At 43.9% G+C, this 24,958-nt stretch overlaps 2 protein-coding genes across 4 annotated transcripts in view; one reads left to right on the top strand and one right to left on the bottom strand.

Annotated features, from left to right (window-relative positions):
• rad21b (RAD21 cohesin complex component b) overlaps nucleotides 1–17,020 on the top strand; it is a 52,521-nt gene extending 35,501 nt beyond the window's left edge. For all 3 annotated transcript variants that reach the window (XM_087986048.1, XM_043688995.2, XM_087986047.1), the window contains exons 13-14: nucleotides 3,059–3,142; nucleotides 15,985–17,020. In XM_087986048.1, the coding sequence (XP_087842174.1) occupies nucleotides 3,059–3,142; nucleotides 15,985–16,176 (276 nt within the window). In that variant the 3' untranslated portion in view covers nucleotides 16,177–17,020. The remainder of the gene's footprint in view (nucleotides 1–3,058; nucleotides 3,143–15,984) is intronic.
• A 3,832-nt stretch (nucleotides 17,021–20,852) lies between these two features.
• utp23 (UTP23 small subunit processome component) lies at nucleotides 20,853–23,203 on the bottom strand. Its single transcript, XM_087986046.1, has 2 exons — nucleotides 22,961–23,203; nucleotides 20,853–21,418 (listed from the first exon to the last, which is right to left on the bottom strand). Exons 1-2 carry the CDS (start codon nucleotides 23,201–23,203, stop codon nucleotides 21,050–21,052), a joined length of 612 nt encoding a protein of 203 aa, XP_087842172.1. The 3' UTR covers nucleotides 20,853–21,049.
• Nucleotides 23,204–24,958: the final 1,755 nt, after the last annotated feature.

Raw genomic sequence — 24,958 nt, 5'->3', positions numbered from 1 at the left:
CTTGATTCCCTTACTGATTAAAAATCTGTGTCTTGGCATTAAAACCTTGTTAAATGTTTTGTAGTTAAAAGTAACATTAAAATGGATCTCCAAATTCCTGCAAAACAGTTGAATTTCACAAGTTTGTATATTTTTTGTGTATACTGTGATCACATTTCTAACTAAAATGCAAAATAACAACAGCATTTTGTTAGCAAAATGCGATTCATTATTGCTAATGAAAAATGGACATTTCCATTGGCTATCTGACTAGGATCACCAGAGGTGATTTGCACACTTGTGTGGTGCTGAGTGAGAAGAATCTCAATGATGAGCAAAGCAGCCATAAGGGACAAGGAATGATGTCAGCAGTAGAATATCAGCACTGAAAATTTTAATGATGATGTGTGCTCACTTGTCTTTTAATCCTTCAAAATATATTTATAATTCAAGTTCATTTCTGAATAAATATATTTGAAAGTTTGTGAGAAGATTTGTAGCTCGGGTGCTCGTTGTTGTGGTTCTGTTCGCCGAGCTGGGAAGTTTTTGTTGCAAACGTTTCGTCCCCTGGTTAGGCGACATCATCAGTGCTTGGGAGCCTCCTGCGAAGCGCTTCTTTGATGTTTCCTCCGGTGTTTATAGTGGTCTGTCCCTGCCGCTTCCGGTTGTCAGTTTCAGCTGTCCGCAGTAGTGGTTGGTATATTGGGTCCAGGTCGATGTGTTTGTTGATGGAGTTTGTGGATGAATGCCATGCCTCTAGGAATTCCCTGGCTGTTCTTTGTCTGGCTTGCCCTATGATAGTAGTGTTGTCCCAGTCGAATTCATGTTGCTTGTTGTCTGCTTGTGTGGCTACTAAGGATAGCTGGTCGTGTCGTTTCGTGGCTAGTTGATGTTCATGTATGCGGTATGCAGATTGTTAGCTGTCTTCCTGTTTATCCTATATAGTGTTTTGTGCAGTCCTTGCATGGTATTTTGTACACTACATTAGTTTTGCTCATGTTGGATATCGGGTCCTTCGTTCTGGTGAGTTGTTGTCTGAGCGTGGCTGTTGGTTTGTGTGCCGTTATGAGTCCTAGGGGTCGCAGTAGTCTGGCTGTCAGTTCCGAGATGCTCCTGATGTATGGTAGTGTGGCTAGTCCTTTTGGTTGTGGTATGTCCTCGTTCCATGGTCTTTCTCTTAGGCATCTGTTGATGAAGTTGCGCGGGTATCCGTTTTTGGCGAATACCTTGTATAGGTGTTCCTCCTCTTCTTTTTGCAGTTCTGGTGTGCTGCAGTGTGTTGTGGCCCTTTTGAATAGTGTCCTGATGCAGCTTCGTTTGTGTGTGTTGGGGTGGTTACTTTCATAGTTTAGGACTTGGTCTGTGTGTGTGGCTTTCCTGTATACCCTTGTAGTGAATTCTCCGTTCGGTGTTCTCTGTACCATCACGTCTAGGAATGGGAGTTGGTTGTCCTTTTCTTCTTTCGTGAATCAGATTCCTGTGAGTGTGGCGTTGATGATCGGTGTGTTTTTTCTATTTCCGTGTTTTTAATGATTACAAACGTGTCATCGACATATCTGACCCAGAGTTTGGGTTGAACTTGTGGTAGGACTGTTTGTTCTAACCTTTGCATAACTGCCTCTGCTATGAGTCCCGAGATTGGTGATCCCATGGGTGTTCCGTTGATTTGTTCGTATATCTGGTTGTTGAATGTGAAGTGTGTTGTGAGGCACATGTCCAGTAGTTTAAGTATGCCGTCTTTGTTGATAGGTTCAGCGTCCTGTTTTCTGTTCTGTATGTCCAGTAGGTTGGTTATTGTTTCTCTGGCTAGGGTTTTGTCAATCGAAGTGAACAGTGCCGTCACGTCGAATGATATCATGGTTTCTTCTTTGTCTATGTGTATATTTCTGATGATGTCCAAGAATTCCTGTGTTGATTGTATAGAGTGTTTGGATCCGCTGACCAGGTGTTTCAGTTTCTGTTGTAGTTCTTTGGCCAGTTTGTATGATGGTGTCCCTGGTAGTGATACTATGGGTCTGAGTGGGATGTCTGGTTTGTGTACTTTAGATAATCCATAGAATCTGGGGGTGTTGTTGCTTTCCGGTTTCATTCTTTGTAGGTCAGCTCTGGTTATCTGTCCGTTTTTTTTGTAGATTCCTTAGTGTGTTATTTATGCTATTGGTGAGTTGTGGTGTGGGGTCAAATTCCTTCATTTGATAGGTGTTGATATCTGCAAGTAGTTGTTGTGCTTTTTGGATGTAATCAGATTTGTCTAGGATGACTCATTCTGCCTAAGAGAAAGACCACGGAACGAGGACATACCACAACCAAAAGGACTAGCCACACTACCATACATCAGGAGCATCTTGGAACTGACAGCCAGACTACTGCGACCCCGAGGACTTATAACGGCACACAAACCAACAGCCACGCTCAGACAACAACTCGCCAGAACGAAGGACCCGATATCCAACATGAGCAAAACTAATGTAGTGTACAAAATACCATGCAAGGACTGCACAAAACACTATATATAGGACAAACAGGAAGACAGCTAACAATCCGCATACCGCATACATGAACATCAACTAGCCACGAAACGACACGACCAGCTATCCTTAGTAGCCACACAAGCAGACAACAAGCAACATGAATTCGACTGGGACAACACTACTATCATAGGGCAAGCCAGACAGAGAACAACCAGGGAATTCCTAGAGGCATGGCATTCATCAACAAACACATCGACCTGGACCCAATATACCAACCACTACAGCGGACAGCTGAAACTGACAACCGGAAGCGGCAGGGACAGACCACTGTAAACACCGGAGGAAACATCAAAAGAAGCGCTTCGCAGGAGACTCCCAAGCACTGATGTCGCCTAGCCAGGGGACGAAACGTTTGCAACAAAAACTTCCAGCTCGGCGAACAGAACCACAACATATATTTGAAAATTTGAGAAAAATGATGAAAGTCACAATTTTTTATTTCATTCTAATTTATGCATAGTCCATTGGATGACAATGATTATGATGATTCCTTATCCATAGTTACTGTGGTTTTACTGTATGTCAATATATTTTGCTATCATTTTTAGGAAGAAGAAACCGTGGGAGGTGACCAGGATCAGGAAGAGAGGCGGTGGAACAAAAGAACCCAGCAAATGCTTCATGGTCTACAGGTAAGATCATTTAAATAATATAATTTTATATATATATAACTGATAACTTGTGCAGCTCAGTTATGTCAAATTTTATTGTTTCTTACAGATAGTTTCACCTATTTCCTTCAGAGATATATGTGTATGCACTGTGTTTCTAATTCTGTCTGAGAGTTGGATTTTACACCAAGTCTTAGGACTACCAGAAGAAAATAAAGGTCAAAATGCAGATTTTACTAAAACTCTTGTGTATGCTGCTAAACTGCTTGACCTTCAAAGGTCAACAAAGGTTCACAACAATTTTTCATTGGATAACATGTTGAGAGTAAAATTAAGCAGACCTTTTGTATTTCAAAAGCAATATATTTCAGAAGTAAGCTACTTATATTTTTATTTTCATTTATATTGAAGTAATGTTCTCCATTTGAGAATTCAACGTCAAAAGTGCACAATACAAACGTTTCATGGAATTTGAAAGCTAGGTTTATTGGAAGTAAGTGAGACAAAATGGGCTGTTTATCCAGGAGAATTTGTTACATCTGCCGTAGCTTTAGTAGAAAGATAAAACAACATTCTAATATTCTAAGAGAGCCAAGGAAGTTAAGGCAAATATTAAGGTGAAAGAAAAGGCAGATAAGGAGATGAAAGTTTATGATAGCTTTGAAGACTGGAATAAAATCAAAATCCAGCAAAAGGAGACAAAACAATAATAGAGAGTAAATAACTTGAAGGGAAAACTTGCGAAGGATTAAAAACTGACAATAAAATAACAATGAAATGGTAAAGGGGTTGAAATAGGTATTTTGCATCAGTTTTTAAGGTGGAAGATACTTCGAACATCCTATTAATATGAAAGAATACCAGGTAGGAATTAAGTGCTACCACCAGAGATGTCTTATTAGACAGACTAAAAGTGCTAAAAACAGGTAAGCTCATTGGGCCTGATAGCTTTCATGTTAGGATCCTGAAAAAAGTAGCTACAAAGATAGTGTTTGTGTTGATTGTAATTTTCAAAAAATTGTTTGATTCTGGAGAAGTGCTGGAGGAGCACCCCCCCCCCCCCCCCCCCCCCCAAAACCCCTTCCATTTATCTCTCAGTCCTGGCCCACAAGCCTTATTCCTGACGAAGGACTTATGCCTGAAATGTTGATTCTCCTACTCTTTGGATGCTGCCTGACCTGCTGTGCTTTCCCAGCAGCGCACTCTCGACTCATAGAGATACATGGCATGGAAACAGAACCTTTGGTCTAGTTTGTCCATGCCAACCAGAAATCTTCACCTAATTTAGTCCTATTTACCAGCATTTGGCACATATCCCTCCAAACCTTTCCTATTCCTATACCTATCTGTATGCCTTTTAAATGTTGTAGTTGTGCAGCTTCCACCACTTCCTCTGGCAGCTCATTCCATACATACATCATTGCATGAAAAAGTTGCCCCTTTCATCCCTTTTAAATCTTTCTCCTCTCACCTTAAACCTATCCCCTCTAGTTCTGGACTCCTACAACCCAAGGAAAAGACATTGTTTATTTACCCTATCTATTCCCCTCATGATTTTATAAACCTCTATAAGGTTACCCCATAACCTTTGATGCTCCAGACAAAATAACCCTAGTCTTTTCAGCCTCTCCCTATAGCTCACATTCTCCAGGCCTGGCAACATATTTTCTTAAACTTTTCATGTTTCACTACATCCTTCCAATAATAGGGAGACCAGAATTGCTTGCAATATTCCAGTTGTGGCCTAACCAATGACCTGTATAGCTTGACCTCGCAACTCCTATACTCAATGCACTGACCAATAATGGAAAGCATACTGAAGGTGTATCTTCATAACTTATCTACCTGTGACTCCATTTTCCAGGAACTATGAACTTGCACTCAAGGTCTCTTTGTTCAGCAGTAACCCCCAGCACTTTACCATTACCTTTCCACAATGCAGCACCTCACATTTATCTAACTTAAACTCCATCTGCTACTCCTTAGCCCATTGGCCTATCTGATCAAGATCCCATTGTTCTCTGAGGTAACCTTCTTCGTTGTCCACTACACCTCCAATTTTGATTTCATCTGCAAACTCACTAACTGTACCTCCTATGTTCACATCCAATCGTTATAAAATATGAAGAGCAGCAGACCCAGTACTGATTCTTGTGGCACACCGCTGGTCACAGGCCGCCAGTCTAAGAAGTGATCCTCCACCACCCCCTGTCTTCTATCTTTGAATCAGCTCTGTATCTAAATAGCTAGTTCTCCTTCTATTTTGTGTGACCTAACCTTGCTAACCAGTCTGTCATGAGGAACCTTGTCGAAGGGCTTTCTGAAGTCCAAATAGATCATGTCCACTGCTCTGCCCTCACAATCCCCTTTGTTACTTCTAGCACCTTGCCAGTAGCTATTGAGGATGCAAATATCTCACCAAAGGGCCCAGCAATCTCTTACCTAGCTTCTCATAGAGTTCTAGGGTTTGGAATTAATTATTAAAGAAGCAATAGCAGCACATTTAGAAAACCATAATTGAATCAAGTAGAGTCTGCATGGCTTTGTGAAAGGGGAATCGTATCTGACTAATTTATTAGGGTTTTTCAAGGAAGTCTCAACCGAATAGAGGGGAACCAATAAATGTATTGTATTTGGGCTTCCTGAAAGCATTTGACAAGGTACTTCATAAAAGGTTAAGTCATAAGGTGAGAGCGGATGGTGTTGGGGGTAATATATTGACATTGATGGAGAATTGGCCAAAGAGCAGGAAACAGCAAGTGAAGATAATTACTACTTTGCCATGTTGGCAATCTGTAACCAGTAGAGTTGCACATGGATCAGTTTAGGAATTGATTATTAGATTGAGTGGAGAGGAATAGGTCAATTGCCCCTTCAAGATTGCTCCAGCATTCATTCAGATCTTGGCTGATCTGATTGTAACCTCATCTCCGCTTTCCTTCCTGCCTTCATTGTCAATTCCTCCCTTGCAGATAAAAATCTGCCTAACTCGCTCTTGAATATATTCAATGATCACCTCACCACCCCCACCACCATATTTCTGAGTTTAAAAAATTCTGAAGGTTAACAACCTCCTCAGAAAAGAAATTACTTCTCCTCATTGTCGCAAATTAAATCTCTTAATTCATTAGAAACTCCCCAAAGAGGAAAAATGTCCTCTCTGCAATTTCACAAGCAAGCTCCTTCAGAATCTTTTTATATTTCTGTAAGATTGTCTCTCATTCTTCTAAACTACAATGAGTAAAAACCTAATCTTCTCAACCATCCTGACATAACAATCCCTTCATCCCACAAAGGAACCTTCAGTGAATGGCTTCCAATGCAAGTGTATCCTTCCTTAAAATTGGCTGTAGTGGTAATGTCCCTTTTTCTAAGTCAGGAGGCCTACATCCATTCTGTTTTGAGATTTTATTTAACATTAAAAATGATTATCTGTTCTTCAATAAAGAGACACTTTATTGTCTACAGTATTCTTGGTGTTGTCTCACCAACGACCGGTGCAATTGTAGCAGGATTTCCCTACTTTAATGCTGTGCTCCTCCTTTCAATGAAGGGCAACATATAATTTTCCTTCCTAATTATTTGTACCTGTGTGGTAATTGACTCATGTGCTGGACATCTCTGCACAGCACATTCTACAACGTTTCTCCATGTAAATGTTATCCTGAGACTGTTAAGATATAGGGGCAGAAGTAGGCTGTTTTGCCTATCAAGTCTGCTCCACTATTGCTCCACCATGCGATCATAGCTGACCTAGTTAAAAATCGCAAAACATCAGGTTATAGTCCAACAGGTTTAATTGGAAGCACTAGCTTTCGGAGCGCTGCTCCTTCATCAGATGATTGTGGAGTACCCCATTGCAAGACACAGAATTTTTGGTAGAAGTTTTACAGTGCTTCCAATGAAACCTGTTGGACTATAACCTGGTATTGTGTGATTTTTAACTTTGTACACCTCAGTCCAACACCGGCATCTCCAAATCATAGCTGACCTAATAATCCTCAATGCCACTTTTCTAACTTTTTCCCACAGTCCTTGATTCCCTTAAAGGTTAAAAGTCTGTCCGTCTCAACTTTGAATGAACTTTATGACCCTGTTGAGGTATAGCCCCTTGTGTTAAGCATTCCACAGATTCATTACCCTCTTAGAGAGGAAATTCCTCTTCATTTCTGATTAAATGTGCAACCCTTTATTCTGAGATTAGGCCCTGAGGTCCTCGAATCTCCCACAAGAGAAACAACTTTTCTGCATCTACCCTGTCAATCCAGAATCTTTTAATATGTCACCTTTCAAACATCTAAACCTCAATGAGTGTGGGCCCAACCCACTCACCCTCTCCTTGTAAGACAGCCCCTCCACGTATGAACAGTTTAGTGAACCTTCTCTGGACTGCTTCCAGTGCTAGTATTCCTTAAATAAGGGCCCATAACTGTTTTAAAGTGTTCCAGCAGTGACCTGACTAATGCCTTGTACCAGTTGATTAAGACCACCTTATTTTTCTACTCCATTCCCTTTGAAATTCGAGCCAACCTAGTTTGAACTTGTATTTGCCTTCCCTGTTACCTGCTGAACCTGTATGTGAGCTTTCTTTTGAATTATGCATAATTGTCCACATCCCTATCTGCTTTAGCTTTCTGAAGTCTTTTTCCATTGAACTAATATTTAGCTCCTATTTTCTTCCTGACAAAATGCATAACCTCAAATTTTCCCTGACCTACTTGCTTTATCTGTCTATCTACAGACTCTTCATGCCCATTTTTGTCATCTGCAAACTTAGCTGTGGTGCGTACATTTTCCTCATCCATGTCATAATATATAGTAAATATTCTGCTTTTACTTAACCCCCAATTGAAATCCCTTTGCAGACTGAATCGTCCTCACAACTTGCTTTCCTGCTTTGTATCATATACAATTTTGACTACAGTATACTCTGTCCCTCTATTCAAGTAATTAATGTAGTTTGTAAATATTTAATTGAGTCAGCAGCAGTCTGCGTCCATGTGCAACAAGTCCTGGATAGCATTCTGGTTTGAACTGGTTAACGGCAAATAATATTCATCTCTCGTAAGTGCCAAGCATGGACTATTTCCAACAAAGGAGAGCTAATCACCATACTGCCATTCAATGGCCGAATCCCAGTGTTAGCATTCTGGGGGGGACGGGAGTTGAACAATTGACCAGAAGCTGAATTGGAACAGACATATGTGGCTATTAGAGCAGCTCAAATACTGGGAATTCTCTAAGTAACTGCTCTTCCAACTTCTCAAAGCCTGTTCACCATCTGCAAGGCACAAGTAAGGAATGTGTTGGAATATTCTCCACTTTATTGGATGAATGCAACTCCACCAACACTCGAAGCTCGACCCAGGCTTGATTGATACCCCATCCAGCACCTCAACATTTACTCCCTTCACCACTCATACACTGTGTGTACTATCCACAAGATGCATTACAGCAGTTTTATCTGACAGAATTGTCTAAATCTGCAGCCACTACCACCTGGAATGTAAAGGGCATCGTGCACATCAGAATACCACCAACTGCAAGTTGCCCAATGCAAGTCTTTCAACATCCTGGAACTGCACTGCAATTCCTTCACTGTCAGTGGGTCAAAGTCTTGGAAATCCCACCCTAACAGTGCTGTGAGTGTATCTGTACTAGAGGCTGCCGTGGGTCAAGAATGTCAATTACCATTATATTTCCAGGGCAGTTGGAGATGGACAATAAATGTTGCCCAAGCCAGTGATATTCATTTCCCAGGAATGGAGAAAAAAAAACTTATTCAAAGTCTTTGCTTCCTTGTCTTGCATTATCAATTCCCTAGTGTCATTTTCTCAATGTTCCCATTATTTGCTCCCTCTTTTATGTTCTTCTAGAAGCTCTGCTATTTTCTTACAGGTTCACACTCATTCTAATTGTTGCGTCTTTCTTGTCTTTTCAGTCATCTTTTGATTTCTAAAGTTTTCTGAAGCTCTTGGCATACCTGTGATCCTCACAGTATTGTATGCCTTTGCTTACAATTTGATATTATCCCTAACTTAACCAAACGTTTATTATATATTTCATTTAAAATGATTCTGTATGAGAGTTATGAAATCATTCCTTAAATTGTCTGTCGCTATCACTAAAAAAGGTGATTTATTGTCCCATGTATTTTGTAGTGAAATACAACTAAATACAGTGAAAAGCTTTCATTTTGTAGCTATAATCCGAGGCCATTTTGATTGTTTTAAACTAAGAGAAAATGAAAAGATATAGTTTAAAAAGCACTTCCTTTATGTATGAGTTCTCAGCTGGCTCAGAACCACCACCGCTTTACCAGACACAGCTAACATCAGATGCCATCTTTCGCCACTGGGCTGATTCACCTTTGACACTGCCCACACCAGTATTGGATACTATCGCCACAGTTGATGTTTCCGTGGTGCCCTCCTGCCATTGCTTTGCTACCACTAGCACTGGACCCAGCTAACGACAAAGTAATTAGTCTTCAGGCACTGCTGGGTCTACCTTGTTGATGTCGCCTCAGAGCTCGCTCTACCCTTCGTGCTGGGCTCCAGGAGTCCTGCAATAATGGAAGGAGCTGACTGTTGCCACCACTGCCACGCATGCTCGGGACGCTGGGCATGCTCTTACTCTGCTGAAGGTGCCAAGAAAGGTTTCAAAAGAGAGTAAAAAGGGAGAAGAAAAAAAGAGTAGAAGTGAAATGAGAAAGAAAAGTAACAAAGAAAGCAGCTGGAAGTGGACAAGTCCCAGACCAGATCACATGTTGTGCTGCTACTCCGAGGCCATTTTGGCAAATAACACATTACCAGGTTCAAAATTGTCCATTCGCTTGGCTGAGAAATTATCCTGAATCCACACTGAACTCATAGTCAAAACTCTATGCCAGTTTGATTTGACCAATCTGTATGAAGATTAAAACCTTTCATGTATCTAGCAGTGCCTTAATTACCAAACATCCTATTTCTTGATTTGTACTCAGCACAATTGTCAGACAACCTGTAAATACTCCATCAGTGACTTATTTTCTTTGCAATTATTGATATCCATTTGGCTGAGTTCATCCCTACGCATAGACTTACCCCATCTCGTTTTCCTCCTTCGTTGTCCTTTCAAAATGTCAGATGCATTTTGAATATCACCTTCCTGCCTTGCTCATTTTGTAACCATGATAGTTATCCATTCTGTATACCGTATTCTCCGACTTTGATGTAATTTGCTGGTGCATTCTTACGTTTTGTGCATTCTGTTCCTTCCTGCCGCTTTCAGATTACCACTATCCTTCACTTCCCTTGATCTTTCTAATTAATGTCTTAAATTTCTTTCGCCCTGCCATCACCACCTGCAGCTGTTCAGCTTAAAAGCCTCATGGCTGTTCAGATATTGGTTAGGCCATTTTTGGAATACTGTATGCATATATGAATAATAAGGGTTTAGTTATGGGCAAAGTGCTGGCAAATGGGACTAGATTAGGTGAGGATATCTGGTCAACATAGACGAGTTGGACCGAAGAGTCTGTTTGCGTATTATACATCTCTGTAATTCTAAGTCCTAGTTGTTCATTTTGCTAGACAATGGTACACTTCAAGAAAAACTTGTCCAAGTGAAACAGGTTCTTTTTTCCACTCCTGTTCCAGAGCCCCATAAATTGAAACTTTTATGTTTCATATACCAAACTTTAAGTAACACATTCAGCTTTGATCTTATACCAATTTGCTCTTGATTTGAGTAGTAATCCAGAGATCATTCTCCTCTTCATGATCATGTCTTGACAATTAAAACTACTGCAGTTCAGAAAGAACTCACCAATTGATCACCGATATTGTTGGCCCCCACATGGACTGTGAAAAACTGCATCACTCCCATTCGACATTTCTTTCCAGTTATGGAGTCATAGAGATGTACAGCATAGAAACAGACCCTTCGGTCCAACCTTTCCATGCCGACAGATATCCCAACCCAATCTAGTCCCATCTGCCAGCATCCGGCCCATATCCCTCCAAGCACTTCCTATTCATATACCCATCCAAATGCCTCTTAAATGTTGCAATTGTACCAGCCTCCACCACATCCTCTGGCAGCTCATTCCATATATGTACCACCCTCTGCGTGAAAAGGTTGCCCCTCACGCCTCTCTTATATCTTTCCACTCTGACCCCAAACCTAAACCCTCTAGTTCTGGACTCCCCAACCCCACGGAAAAGACTTTGTCTATTTATCCTATCCATGCCCCTCATAATTTTGTAAACCTCTACAAGGTCACCCCTCATTTTCTGACGCTCAAGGGAAAACAGCCCAAGCCTGTTCAGCCTCTCCCTGTAGCTCAGATCCTCCAACCCTGGCAACAACCTTGTAAATCTTTTCTGAACCCTTTCAAGTTTCACAACATCTTTCCGATAGGAAGGAGACCAGAATTGCACGCAATATTCCAACAGTGGCCTTACCAATGTTTTGTACAGCCGCAACATGACCTCCCAACTCCTGTACTCAATATTCTGACCAATAAAGGAAAGCATACCAAATGCCACCTTCACTATCCTATCTTCCTGCGACTCCACTTTCAAGGAGCTATGAACTTGCACTCCAAGGTCTCTTTGTTCAGCAACACTCCCTAGGATCTTACCATTAAGTGTATAAGTCCTGCTAAGATTTGCTTTCCCAAAATGCAGCACCTCGCATTTATCTGAATTAAACTCTATCTGCCACTTCTCAGCCCATTGGCCCACCTGATCCAGATCCTGTTGTAATCTGAGGATTTCTCCTTGTGTCTGGCACCAGGCAACACAGTCTTAGTGTGACTTATGTCCTCAGCTACAGAGACAAATATCCCCTAATTATACTGTTCCCTATTGCAAATTCTGATGGCAGAATTCCTTTTACTGTTTGATGCCAAGTTAAATGGTTTCCTGTTTGACTATTCTCTAGTCAGTTTACTCATCTTCCCTGCAGACCCTTAGTTTGTCTATAGGGGATGCAACAGTTTCAAACTTGTTTGGAAATTGCAAGGGCTTAGGTTCCTCCAGTGTTACTTTCTAGATCCCCATGCTCCCTTACTAGTAGTCGCCACCACTTGTACCTAACCACAGACAAATCTGAAGTTCCTGATCAATGGAGTGTGGCTGACTTCTGCAACAATTGTGTAGGTAACTTTCTACCTCTTTCATGTGTTGTTAGTGTTTGAAGCTCATCAACTTGGAGCCAAAAGTCCTCAAGCTGCAGCCACTTACTGAATGTGTGGTTTTGTGAATCCTGTTGCTGTTCACCAGCTCCCACATGTTGCAGCTGCAGCACATCTGTTGTATTTTGTTTTACTAATTAGGGCTTCAAGTCTTGAAAACCACTCACTTGTTATATGTGCTTATATTACATAGTTTTACTGATGCTCAGTAAATTCAACACAGTACTACATCTCTGCTCCTGTTTTGAACTATTGTCAGTTTAAAGAAAGAAAAGTGTAAAACACACCAACCAATCACCTGCCTGTTCGCTGAATTATTGCCTAATCTGTCTAGTGGACCTGTGGTCTCATGTTTCTCACACTCTGTCAGATCACTCCTTGTCTTGTAAAGGACCAGTTCAGTACTCTGTCCAAGCTACACTTTGTTGAGCTAGCATCCTTTTATTTGCAAAAGTTACCTTTAACTGTAACACTAAATAAAATCAGGAGGCGTGTTAAATGCTAACTACAAAATTTGACTTGGTTTTAGAAAGTGATCAACCTTTTAAAGGATCTGGAATTCCCAATCAGCAAATTCCTGACTTAGGTACTGTTTTAGAGAGAGTTCCAAGAGGAGTCTGAAGTCCTGGGTTCAGCAGCACAAATTGATCTTTATTCAGAGGTCCTAACCAATATAGCTATGGAAGAGGTCTTTGGAGGCAGTCTCCAAGGCACTCTAACAGTCACAGTCAAATATAGTACATGTATATATTCTCATGTTGCAATAGCCACATGCCACATTGATCTCATCAGTTCAATAGATTAACAAAACTAAAAATTACCATTTCCTTTCAACAAACAACATTGACCTGTACCTTCACTCTGACCTCGTCACACTGTTAGAACTTGTGTCAAAAAGTATGGTGCTGGAAAAGCAGAGCCGGGTCAGGCAGCATCCAAGGAGCAAGAGAGTTGACATTTCCAGCATAAGCTGGTCATCAGGAATGTGAGGGGGAATGTCCTTTGTTATGATTGGAGGGGTGGGGTTCAAGGGCAGAGGTGTGGGAAGTGGATGAGATGTGCTGAAGGGCATTGTTGACCACGTGAGGGAAAACTGCGGTCCTTGAAGCAGGAGGCCATCTGGGATGTTCTGGAGTGGAAATGGTACTCCTGGGAGCAGATGCAGAGGAATTGGGAGTAAAGGATAGCATTTTTGGTCGAGGCTGGGTGGGAGGAGGTGTACTCCAGGTAGCTGTGGGAGCCCGTATATTTGAAGCGGATGTCCATGTTGAGTCGGTCACTGTAAATGGAGAGGTCCAAGGAGGAGAGGGAGGTGTCCGAGAGTGTTCGAGTGAACTTGAGGTCAGGGTGGGAGGTGTTCACGAAGTTGATGAATGGTTCAACCTCCTTGTGGGAGCATGAGGTGGTGCAGATACAGACATCGATACAGCAGAGCAAAAGATGGGGAATGGTGCAGGTGTGGCTGCGGACGATAGACATTTCCATGTACTCGACGAAGAGGCAGGCATAGCTGGGGCCCATGCAGGAGCCAATGGCTACCCCTTTTACACCTCTTGTGGTGGCAAGGGAAGATGCCGGGAATGGAGGTTGGGGAGGTGTGGACATAATGAGGAAGTTGCGGAGGGAATGGTCTCTGCAGGATGCTGAAAGAGGTGGGGAGGGAAATTTGAATAATTTTATCAATTTTTTGATCTCCCCTTGCCCCACCTTATCCCAGATCCAACCCTCCAACTTGGCACTGCCCTACTTGTCCATCCTCCTTTCCACCCCTCTGCTCCACCCTCCACTCTGACCTATCACTATCACTCCCCACCTTCATCTACCTATCACATTCCCAGCTACCACCCACCCACCCCATCATTTATCTCTCAGCCACCTTGGGCCCCCGCACCCCCCACACATTCCTGATGAAGGGCTTATGCTCAAAACATCGACTCTGCTGCTCCGCTAATGCTGCCTGACCCAACTGTGCTTTTCCAGCAGCACACTTTTTGACTCTGATCTCCAGCATCTGCAGTCCTCACGTTCTCCCTATTAGAATTTGTGTAACCTTGTGACTGCTCGAAGTAATCATCTAATACTATTGCACCAGTGGTCACTTTGATCTCATCATAGTTATCTGTTGTTGGTCTTTGGAGTTTTTGATACTTCCTGTGTGTGTGTGTAAATGTGACTAACTGCAGATAACCTTTGTTCCCAACTGCTGACCATTCTTTCTGTACTGACAAATTGCACAAGTTTGCACTACTTACCTGGAAACATCGTACTTTTAGATTAGATTAGATTACTTAGTGTGGAAACAGGCCCTTCGGCCCAACAAGTCCACACCGCTCCGCCGAAGCGCAACCCACCCATACCCCTACATTTACCCCTTACCTAACACTACAGGCAATTTAGCATGGCCAATTCACCTTACCTGCACATCTTTGGACTGTGGGAGGAAACCGGAGCACTCGGAGGAAACTCACGCAGACACGGGGAGAACGTGCAAACTCCACACAGTCAGTCGCCTGAGGCGGGTATTGAACCCGGGTCTCTGGCGCTGTGAGGCAGCAGTGCTAACCACTGTGCCGCCCACTCTTGCAGAAGTAACTCTCCTAAGTCTGTTTCTTACCAATATGTTTATTTCACTGTGCCACGCTAAGCTTTAATCCTGCTTCCTCATGGTTTTCATCTCCAGGTATGGTGTTGTGTTTCCACGGCATTGAGCTAGCTTCTGGGCTCTCTCTCAAGTATGGGAATAGGCAGAAGGTGTGAGTTTACTGGGAAGTCTACCCTGCATGCAGGGGGAATGTCTGGTACTCTGTACTTGGCAAGTATGCTAATGCTTGATAATATTTATAACTTATCCCAGTGCTCTTACCTGTAGATAAGGAGGTAAGAAAAGTATTGATATCACTGTCTGGTACCTTTTTCACATCTAAAGTTGAACTTACATATTGATTGACGGCAGTGTCTAAATCATATAAAAGTCTGTGCGGCTGAAAAAGTCCTGAGTCTTTGTATGAGCTGCCCCCATGATGTCACTGAGAAAATCACATCGACAAATATAGTATTAGAGTTAGGATTTTCAATTAGTTTTTAAGCTGACCAGGGACAGTGCAACACTAATAACTACAGAGGAACCTCAATTATCCGGCATTCAATTATCCTAATTTTGGACCATCTGGACAACATTGCAAGGTTCCAATGCTTGACTAAACTGCGTTATCCGAACAATCGATTGTCCAAACAAAATACTCCCCGCATGCGGCGTTTGGATAATCGAGGTTCCTCTGTATACTGTAAACCTAGAAATCTGCTTCCCCCAACAACAGTGTATTTTATTAAGTCTTGAGGTTCTAGAGCAACTGTCTGATAAATCTGTAATTTTAGCTTTTGTTTTCTGAATTTGCATGCTAAGTTTCATGTCAATTCTGGAGGAAACCAGGTGACTATGTGGATAATGTGTCTAAATTTTTTTACAAAATTGAACATGGAACAAAAATTGAAATATTCCATAATTAAACAAACCTCTGCCCTTTCTACTTTCTGTAAAACCTATCATGACCAAGCTTTTCCCCACCTTTGTGTTTTTCTCTTGTATTACAAATGCTCCTTTCATGCAGCTTTGTATCTTCAACGCACAAACAATCAGTTTAAGTTTAGGGTATGCTTTCATTGTGTTTACTTTTTTTTTCAGAGAGCTCTGGCTAAAACGGGAGCCGAATCTATTAGCCTGACAGATTTATGTCGAAAAAACAACCGGAAACAAGCAGCTGCAAAATTCTACAGTTTTTTGGTACTTAAAAAGCAACAGGCAATTGAGCTTACGCAGACTGAGCCTTACAGCGACATTATTGCAACTCCAGGACCAAGATTCAACATTGTCTGATCTGATTAATCTTGAATGACTAGTGTGTATTCACTAGATATGTATTGCCCCATAAGGGGATCTGAGACCATACAATACTTTAAATTGGTTTTAATGTATATTGAGTTAAAAGATTATTTTGGACAGAAAGACTCTTAAATTTTTTGGAATTAGGTGTGCTATTCCAGTGTTTATGGTAAATACAAGTAACTCACACTCCTTGACAGGTTTTATACTGAATCATGATTGGAGAAATGCATAATGTTTCAGGTATATTATGAATACATTTCTGTGCAGACATAATTATGGCTTTGTTGATTGCATTATTCATAAATGATACCTGTGTCATGCCACTGCTGCTGGTAAACTCTCAAAATGTTGGTTGATGAAATTTATATGTCAACAACACAGTAGTAGAGAAGTTGATATTCAACACTTGCACTTAATTTAACTTTTAGATTTGTGTGCTGGTTCCTCTACGTTGACATACTTTCATAACACAGTCTACCAGTATGCCCATTGTCCACTGGAATTACAAACTATCTGTTAAAATGCAACCAAGGATATATGAAATATTAATTTTAAATACATACTCATAATTTTAGGATGCTTTAACAGTCTGGAGTGTTACAATGCTGTTTTAAACATAATGTGCCTGTAAGCTTATATTCTCTTTTTGTATAAAATGTGTAGATAATTTTTAATGAATGTTTAATTATGGAAAAGGTGAAAGCTTTCATTTTAAGCAGCATTTTGCTTATGCTACTGAGTCTCTAGTTTGTTGCTTAATTAGGTCATTAAATGTTGCTGAACAGTGATGCTGTTATACATAACTTTTCTAATAAAATACTTGTTACAATATGAATGTTTTTTGTTTCTTGAAACAAGTTTTAGTCAACTGACTTGTGTTCATATCATGAAAATGCTATCATCATATCTTAGCTGTTTGCACGTTAACCATTCTTGATGAGACATGACCATTTTTTAGACTAACTTATGGGGAAATGGAGTTTCCATTAATAATTTTGAATCCGACAGTTGGGAACTTGAAAAGAGATAAAGAAATGATTTCAAGTATATGTACCTAAAACAAACATGACAAGCATGTTTTAGATAAGATATTTTCAGTTACTGCTGACATTTCCAGTAATTTTATGTAACATGCAGTGTTCAGCATTTAAAGGAAAAACATTAAAAGCAATTTGTTTTGTGTGGAATTTTATATTTTGATCTTAACATTTATTTAAGAACAATGCTTCACATAGTCACTGTAACCAATGACTTGTCTTCAAGTAGGCTGCTAACATTCAATCAAAATATTAGAGAATTGGATTGTTGTCGAAAAAGGAAGACTGCATATTATTCCTTTTCAATTAACTGTGTAATTCCCCTTTGAATGCCTTGATTAATCCTGCTTCCACCAAGCTATCTTGCATTGTGTATTACACCAAAATGTAACTTCTCAAAGTTTGCAGATGATATCAAATTGTGTGGGAGGGTGAACTCTGACAAGGCTACAGATCTGGACAGATTGGGTGAGAGGGCAAATCCATGGCAGATGCAGTTCAATTTGGATAAATGTGAAGTTATTCACTTAAGAAACAAAACCAAGAAGGCAGATTACTACTTGAATGGCTGTACATGAGGAGAGGGGTGTGTGTAGCGGAACCTAGTTGTGCACTAGTTCATGAAGGTAGGCTTGCAGATGCAGCAAGTGGTAAAGAAGACAGGTGGTATGTTGGCCTTCATCATGTGAAATTTTGAGTACAGGAGCAGGGATGTGTTGCAGGTGAGACCACACCTGGAATATTGCGTGCCATTTTAGTTTCCTTTTCTGAGGAAGAATGCTCTTGCTGTTGAGGGAGTGCAATGAAGGCTGATTCCAGGAATCGTGGGACTGATGTACGAGGAGAGATTGACTAGGATTGTTTTCGCTGGAATTGAGACAAATTAGAGGGGGAATCTCAGAGACTTAAGATTCTAGCAGGATCAGACAGACGAGGTGCAGGAAGGATCCTAATGGTGGGTGCCCGGAGCCCTATCTCTAAATTTCACTCTTCATTCTTTCAGCATCTTCTAATGATCCTATTTAGTCCTGATTCTTCGTCCACTTTAAAATATTATAGACAAGATATAAAGGTATTAGAGAGAGTGCTGAGATTTATAAGGATGCTATCAGAAATGTTTGAGTATGTATGTATGTACATATCAGGGAAATAATTAATAGGCTGGACACTGTTTCTCTTGAAAACAACCAAATGCATATCCTCAGCGATCATTAAAATTGTGGAAGATTTTAATACATTACTACAGAGATGTTTTCTCTTGATGGGGTAGTTTTAGATGAAAATGATAGGCACTCAAGAGTACCAAAAACACTGGCATAAGTTGGTTAGACTAAATGCTTATTTGTGTTGTATATTTTATGCAATTCTAAGTGAATACAGCTAGATATTTTCATATCTCTATCATTTTTTAGCTCATTCGGTATGCCAATAACCTCTTTCACCTTTTTCTGGTCCCTCATTGATTCAATTCCTCCAACTACTCCATTTTACTATTCTTTGTTAGCGAGTTTTGAGAAGACTTGTAGCTCAGGTTGAGGATCTGGAATTTGGTTTGCTCGCTGAGCTGGAAGGTTTGTTTTTCAGATGTTTCATTACCATACTAGATAATGTCATCAGTGAGCCCCCGGATGAAGCCTACAGGCTTCTCCCGGAAGCTCATTGATGATGTTACTGAGTATGGTGATGAAACATCTGAAAAGGAACCTTCCAGCTCAGCAAGCAAACCTACATCCAGAACTATTCTATGCTTAATCAAGATTTTTGCTTTTTCTTTTACACTTTCTCTGTGAACTTGCTATGTTCAGCTTGGCTGTCACTTGTATCAATATACTGACATTTGACACATGCACGTATTTCATACTTCATTTTAACCACTATCTCTTTTGTCAACTAGTCAGTCTGGCTTTAGTTGTGAGAATGTAACTTGAATGAACCATGGTAACAGTACCATCTCTTTAAAGGAAATCAATTGTTCTGGTTGTTTTGCATGCAAGTTTTGATTTCAATTTACCTGGGTAGATCTGTTAACACCCATTGAAATTGGTCCTATTCTAATGGAATAGTTTTACTTCAGAATACACAAGATCCTTTCTTAAAGCTTGCTTGAGCCTTTATCTCTGTTAAGTTAGAAATACTTTAACTAATAATGCACTTCAAGAACTCTTGCCTTCCTTTATAGGTACCCTGAACGATACTGGGATTATCAACTTCTCATGCATCATACATACAGCTCGACACCGCTCTCCAGGGAACATCAACTAGCCACAAAACGACGTGACCCACTCTCACTAGTATCCTTACGTACGGATGAGGAAGGACAACACATCCATCCTAGGACAAGCCAAACAAAGATGCACACGACAATTCCTAGAAGCATAGCATTCCAGCCGGAACTCTATCAACAAACCTGTTGATTCAGACCTGATTTACCACCCCCTGAGAAAAACAGGAAATGACATCACCAACCCTAGGAAACTCAAACATATAAATAGAAAGCAGGCTACCCTACCTGTGCTTCATTTGGAGGCTTACTGAAGATGGTACCTAGTATGGTGACAAAATGTCTGAAAACGAACCTTCCAGCTCAGTGAGCAAACCTACATCCAGACTGCTGTCCAATTTCCCTGCAAATTTAATCCTCTATTTCCCCTCTCCTCCTTTATCTGTCCTGAACATCTTGTACCTAGGAATGTTTAGTTTCCAGTTCTTTCTTGAGCCAGGCTTTCGTTTCTCTACAATTATGTATTGCCATGTAGTTATATGTGACTGTAGCTCATTGACTGTAAACCTAATTTAGATCTCTTACGTTAACTCCGAATCTGACCCTACCGAATTGCTAAATATTTGCTTACTCTAGTGCAAACTCCCTCTGCCAATCGTTTTGTACACCCTGTATCTCTTTTCTCATGCTATAGTGTGGAGCTCATCCCGTGTGCAAATTAATTAAAATTCTGTCCAATAGCACCAAACATTTGTTCTGCTCTGTTGGGGTCTTTGAGAAATACAATATGCAGAAGGAAGTCAGCTTCAAGTACTGCCAAAAATATTTGATACAAGTAGAACCAGCTTGGAAGAAACAGGATCTATGAAACTTCATTGGCAAACTGACATGTCAACAGTCAAGAAATAATTGTTCCACTGAAATGCCTTCATTCTCTGGAATAAGAGAGATATCTAGTGCACCACAACAAAAATCATAAACAAAATCCTATAAACTTTAAGCCCAAGCTCATTAATGATCTCTCAATTTTTGATAATTGAGAAGTGAACTAATTGAAAGTTCACTTCTGAACAGGCTGGACAGAGAAGACAAGAGGTTTATTCTTTTGGCTGGGAAATCTAAATATAGAAGCACAAACAAGAGGTCAATTGTTTAGACAGAAGCAAGAAGAAACTTTTTCAAGCAAAGCCTTGTGAATATTTTCTATCAACCTAGGTTGTTTATGCTCAGTCATTGAATATATTTAAGACGGAGATGGGATGGTCTCTTTGGGAATCACGAGATATGGGGGAAAAGTGACTTTGGGACCAAGGATCAGGCACAATTGAACTGAATGTTGGAGCAGGTTCAGGTGCCATCAACTGCTGTTCTAATTTCTTATGCTAATTGTTATAAACACACCAACAGCATTCAGGAACAAAATATTTTATATAATTATGAAATCATGAATATTCAAACAAATAATAACTTTTTCTGAAAAACATCTTCCAGATTATTTTAAGTAAATTTTGTAACAATTAGGTTGTATCCAGTCAAGTGTACTAAGTGTTCTGTGAAAAATAGCTTTGCACTTTGGTCCATGTTCTTACTGACTCTGTTTACACCTTTACACAGTAGCTTCAGCTTTGACGCACGATGCATCTCTTCTCCTTTTCTTTCTTGATCTTCGTTTTTTTTCTTTATTTGGTTGTGGTGGCGCTAGTTTGACTTTCTTTTTCAAACAACTAAGAGGATTAAGTCCCCCTTTTCTTTTGCGTTTTTTATGCCTGGGTTCAGATTCCTTCACAAGGCCATGCTCTTCTTTCAAATGCTTTATAGTTTGTTGCTGATGTACGGGGACAAGTTGATCATCGTGCAAAGAACGTAATTGTGCAATTGATTTGAGAGAAGGTTTCTCTAGGACCATAGTATTCTGTATAATGTACATCAGAGGGACTCCTGACAACTTCTTAATTTTCATGGTTAGCTCTTGATCCTGTTAAAATAATTGGGACACATTTAATGTACATATAATTTCCACTGGGAGAAACTGAGGACTGGAGATGCTGGAGATCAGAGTTGAGTGTGTGGTGCTGGAAAATCACAGCAGGTTAGGCAGCATCTGAGGAGCAGAAGAATGAGGTCTGTGGGCCGGGGAGGCTGAGAGATAACTGGGAGGGGGCTGGGGGAAGGCTACTATGAATGTGATAGGTAGAAGAAGGTGGGGGAGAAGGTGATAGGTCGGAGAGGAGGGTGGAACGGTGAGATGGGAAAGGTGATGGGCAGGTCAGGAGTGCGGTGCTGAGTTGGAGGCTTGGGACGAGGATTATTTGGGGGGTGAGAGGAAACTACTGAACTCCACATTAATCCCATGTGGTTACAGGGTCCCAAGGCAGAATAGGAGGCATTCTTCCTCCAGGCGTTGGGTGGAAGAGGTCCAGGACCTGCATGTCCTTGGTTGAGTAGGAAGGGGAGTTGAAGTGTTCAGCCACAGGGAAGTGGGGTTGGTTGATGTGGGTGTCCCAGAGACCTTCTCTGAAACAATTAGCAAGTTGGCGTCCTGTCTCTCCGAGGTAGAGGAGACGACATCAGGTGCAATGGATATGGTGGATGACATTGGTGGAGGTACAGATAAATTTCTGTCGGATGTGGAAGGATAGTTTACGACCTTGGAAGGAGGTGAGGGGAAGGTGTGGGCACAGGTTTTGCACTTCCTTCTGGTGGGGGATGTGGATCTGACAAGGGTGTTGTGGACGGAATGGTCTCTCTGGAATGCTCATAGGAGTAAGGAAATATATCTCTGGTGGTGGGGTCATTTGTAGGTGGTGGAAGTAGTGGAGGATAATGTGATGCATACAGAGGTTGATGGGGTGGAAGGTGAGGACTGGGAGGTTCTGTCCTTGTGTTAGAAAGTGTGGGGTTCAAGGGCAGAGGTACAGCAAGTGGAGGAGATGCCACTGGAAGACATCATCACCCACGTGGGAAAGGAAATTGCGATCTTGGATGAAGGAGACCATCTGGGATTTTCTAAGGCAGAATTGATCATCCTGGGAACAGATGCAGTAGAGGTGGAGGAATTAGGAATAAGGGATGGCATTTTTACAGGAGGTAGGGTGGGAGGAGGAGGAGGAGTGTAGGTAGCTGTGGAGTTGGTGGGCTTGTAGTAGATGTCCGTGGTTAATCAGTCGCCAGAGATGGAGAGGTCCAGAAAGAGGAGATAGGTGTCTGAGATGGTCCAGGTGAATTTGAGGTTGGGGTGAAAGATGTTAGTGAAGTTGATAAACTGTTCAACTTCACGAGGTGGCGCTGATACAGTCATCGATATAGCGGAAGAATGGGTGTGGGGGGGGGGCGGTGTAACTGCGGAAGGTATAATTAACACAACAAAAAATTGAAACGGGCGGGGGTGTAGAGACCCTAATTCTCACCTGGTGTTCCTGATGAAGGGCTCCTGCCTAAAACATTGATTTTCCTGCTCCGCCTTTCCAGCGCCACTCTAATCCTGAACCCATCTAAACCCCAAGATCCGTGAGCTTACCTGCGTGGCTACGAAGTAGTGATGAAGATTACCATGTCCGACCATGGACAGGAGGCAGGCAGAGGCACTCACCGCACTCTTCACGTGGGGGCAACGTCTCACCTGGAATCGTTGGGCAATCAGTTTGGCCCCGTACAGTTCCTTCCCCAGGGACTGCAGCTCCTTCAGGATGCAGCTGGGGGGGGGGGGGCATTGTGAACAAAAACAAATGATTTTTTTTCTGTTAACTGCAAGTTGGGACATTCACAACCTGTGGGCAGACGGGGGGAAAAAAAAGAGAGGGGGGGAAAAAAAGAGGGGGAAAAAAAGAGGGGGGAAAAAAAGAGGGGGGAAAAAAGAGGTGAGGGGGAGGGATGGGGTGAGGGGGGAGGGATGGGGTGAGGGGGGAGGGATGGGGTGAGGGGGGAGGGATGGGGTGAGGGGGGAGGGATGGGGTGAGGGGGGAGGGATGGGGTGAGGGGGATGGGGGTGAGGGGGATGGGGGTGAGGGGGATGGGGGTGAGGGGGATGGGGGTGAGGGGGATGGGGGTGAGGGGGATGGGGGTGAGGGGGATGGGGGTGAGGGGGATGGGGGTGAGGGGGATGGGGGTGAGGGGGATGGGGTGAGGGGGGAGGGATGGGGTGAGGGGGGAGGGAGGGGGTGAGGGGGGAGGGAGGGGGTGAGGGGGGAGGGGAGGGGGTGAGGGGGAGGTGAGGGGGTGAGGGGGAGGTGAGGGGGTGAGGGGGGAGGAAGTGAGGACTGGGGGGGAGGAAGGGAGGACTGGGGGGGGGGAAGGGAGGACGGAGGGGGGGAAGGGAGGACGGGGGACGGGGGGGAAGGGAGGATGGGGGACGGGGGGGAAGGGAGGACGGGGGACGGGAGGACGGGGGACGGGGGGGGGAAGGGAGGACGGGGGACGGGGGGGGGAAGGGAGGACGGGGGACGGGGGGGGGAAGGGAGGACGGGGGGCGGGGGGGGGGGGGGGAGAAAGGGGGGAGGGGGGGGGGGGGGGGAAAGGGAGGACGGGGGGGGGGGGAAGGGAGGACGGGGGACAGGGGGGGGGGAAGGGAGGACGGGGGACGGGGGGGGGGGGGGGAAGGGAGGACGGGGGACGGGGGGGGGGGAAGGGAGGACGGGGGACGGGGGGGGGAAGGGAGGACGGGGGACGGGGGGGGACAGGGAAAGGGAGGACGGGGGGGGGAAGGGAGGACGGGGGACGGGGGGGGGGAAGGGAGGACGGGGGACGGGGGGGGGGGGAAGGCAGGACGGGGGACGGGGTGGGGGGGAAGGGAGGACGGGGGACGGGGTGGGGGGGAAGGGAGGACGGGGGACGGGGGGGGGGAAGGGAGGACGGGGGACGGGGGGGGGGGGGGAGGGAGGACGGGGGGGGGGGAAGGGAGGACGGAGGACGGGGGGGGGGGGAAGGGAGGACGGGGACGGGGGGGGGGGGGGGGAGGGAGGACGGGGGACGGGGGGGGGGGGGAAGGGAGGACGGGGGACGGGGGGGAGAAGGGAGGACGGGGGACGGAAGGGAGGACGGGGGACGGGGGGGGGGAGGGAGGACGGGGGACGGGGGGGGGGAGGGAGGACGGGGGACGGGGGGGGGGAGGGAGGACGGGGGACGGAGGGGGGAAGGGAGGACGGGGGACGGAGGGGGGAAGGGAGGACGGGGGACGGAGGGGGGAAGGGAGGACGGGGGACGGAGGGGGGAAGGGAGGACGGGGGACGGAGGGGGAAGGGAGGACGGGGGACGGGGGACGGGGGGGGGGAAGGGAGGACGGGGGACGGGAAGGGAGGACGGGGGAAGGGAAGGGAGGACGGAGGACGGGGGACGGGGGGGGGAAAGGGAGGACGGGGGGCGGGGGGGGGGGGAAAGGGAGGACGGGGGGCGGGGGGGGGGGGGAAGGGAGGACGGGGGGGGGGGGAAGGGAGGACGGGGGACGGGGGGGGGGGGAGGGAGGATGGGGGGGGGGAAGGGAGGACGGGGGGGGGGAAGGGAGGACGGGGGGGGGGGGGAC

Source organism: Chiloscyllium plagiosum, unplaced genomic scaffold (assembly GCF_037043375.1).
Source record: "Chiloscyllium plagiosum isolate Xiang-an unplaced genomic scaffold, Cpla_swu_hap1 HiC_scaffold_4, whole genome shotgun sequence".
Lineage (NCBI taxonomy): Eukaryota > Metazoa > Chordata > Chondrichthyes > Orectolobiformes > Hemiscylliidae > Chiloscyllium > Chiloscyllium plagiosum.
The sequence above is the reverse complement of the archived record's forward strand: the minus strand, read 5'-3'. Positions and strand labels throughout refer to the sequence as shown.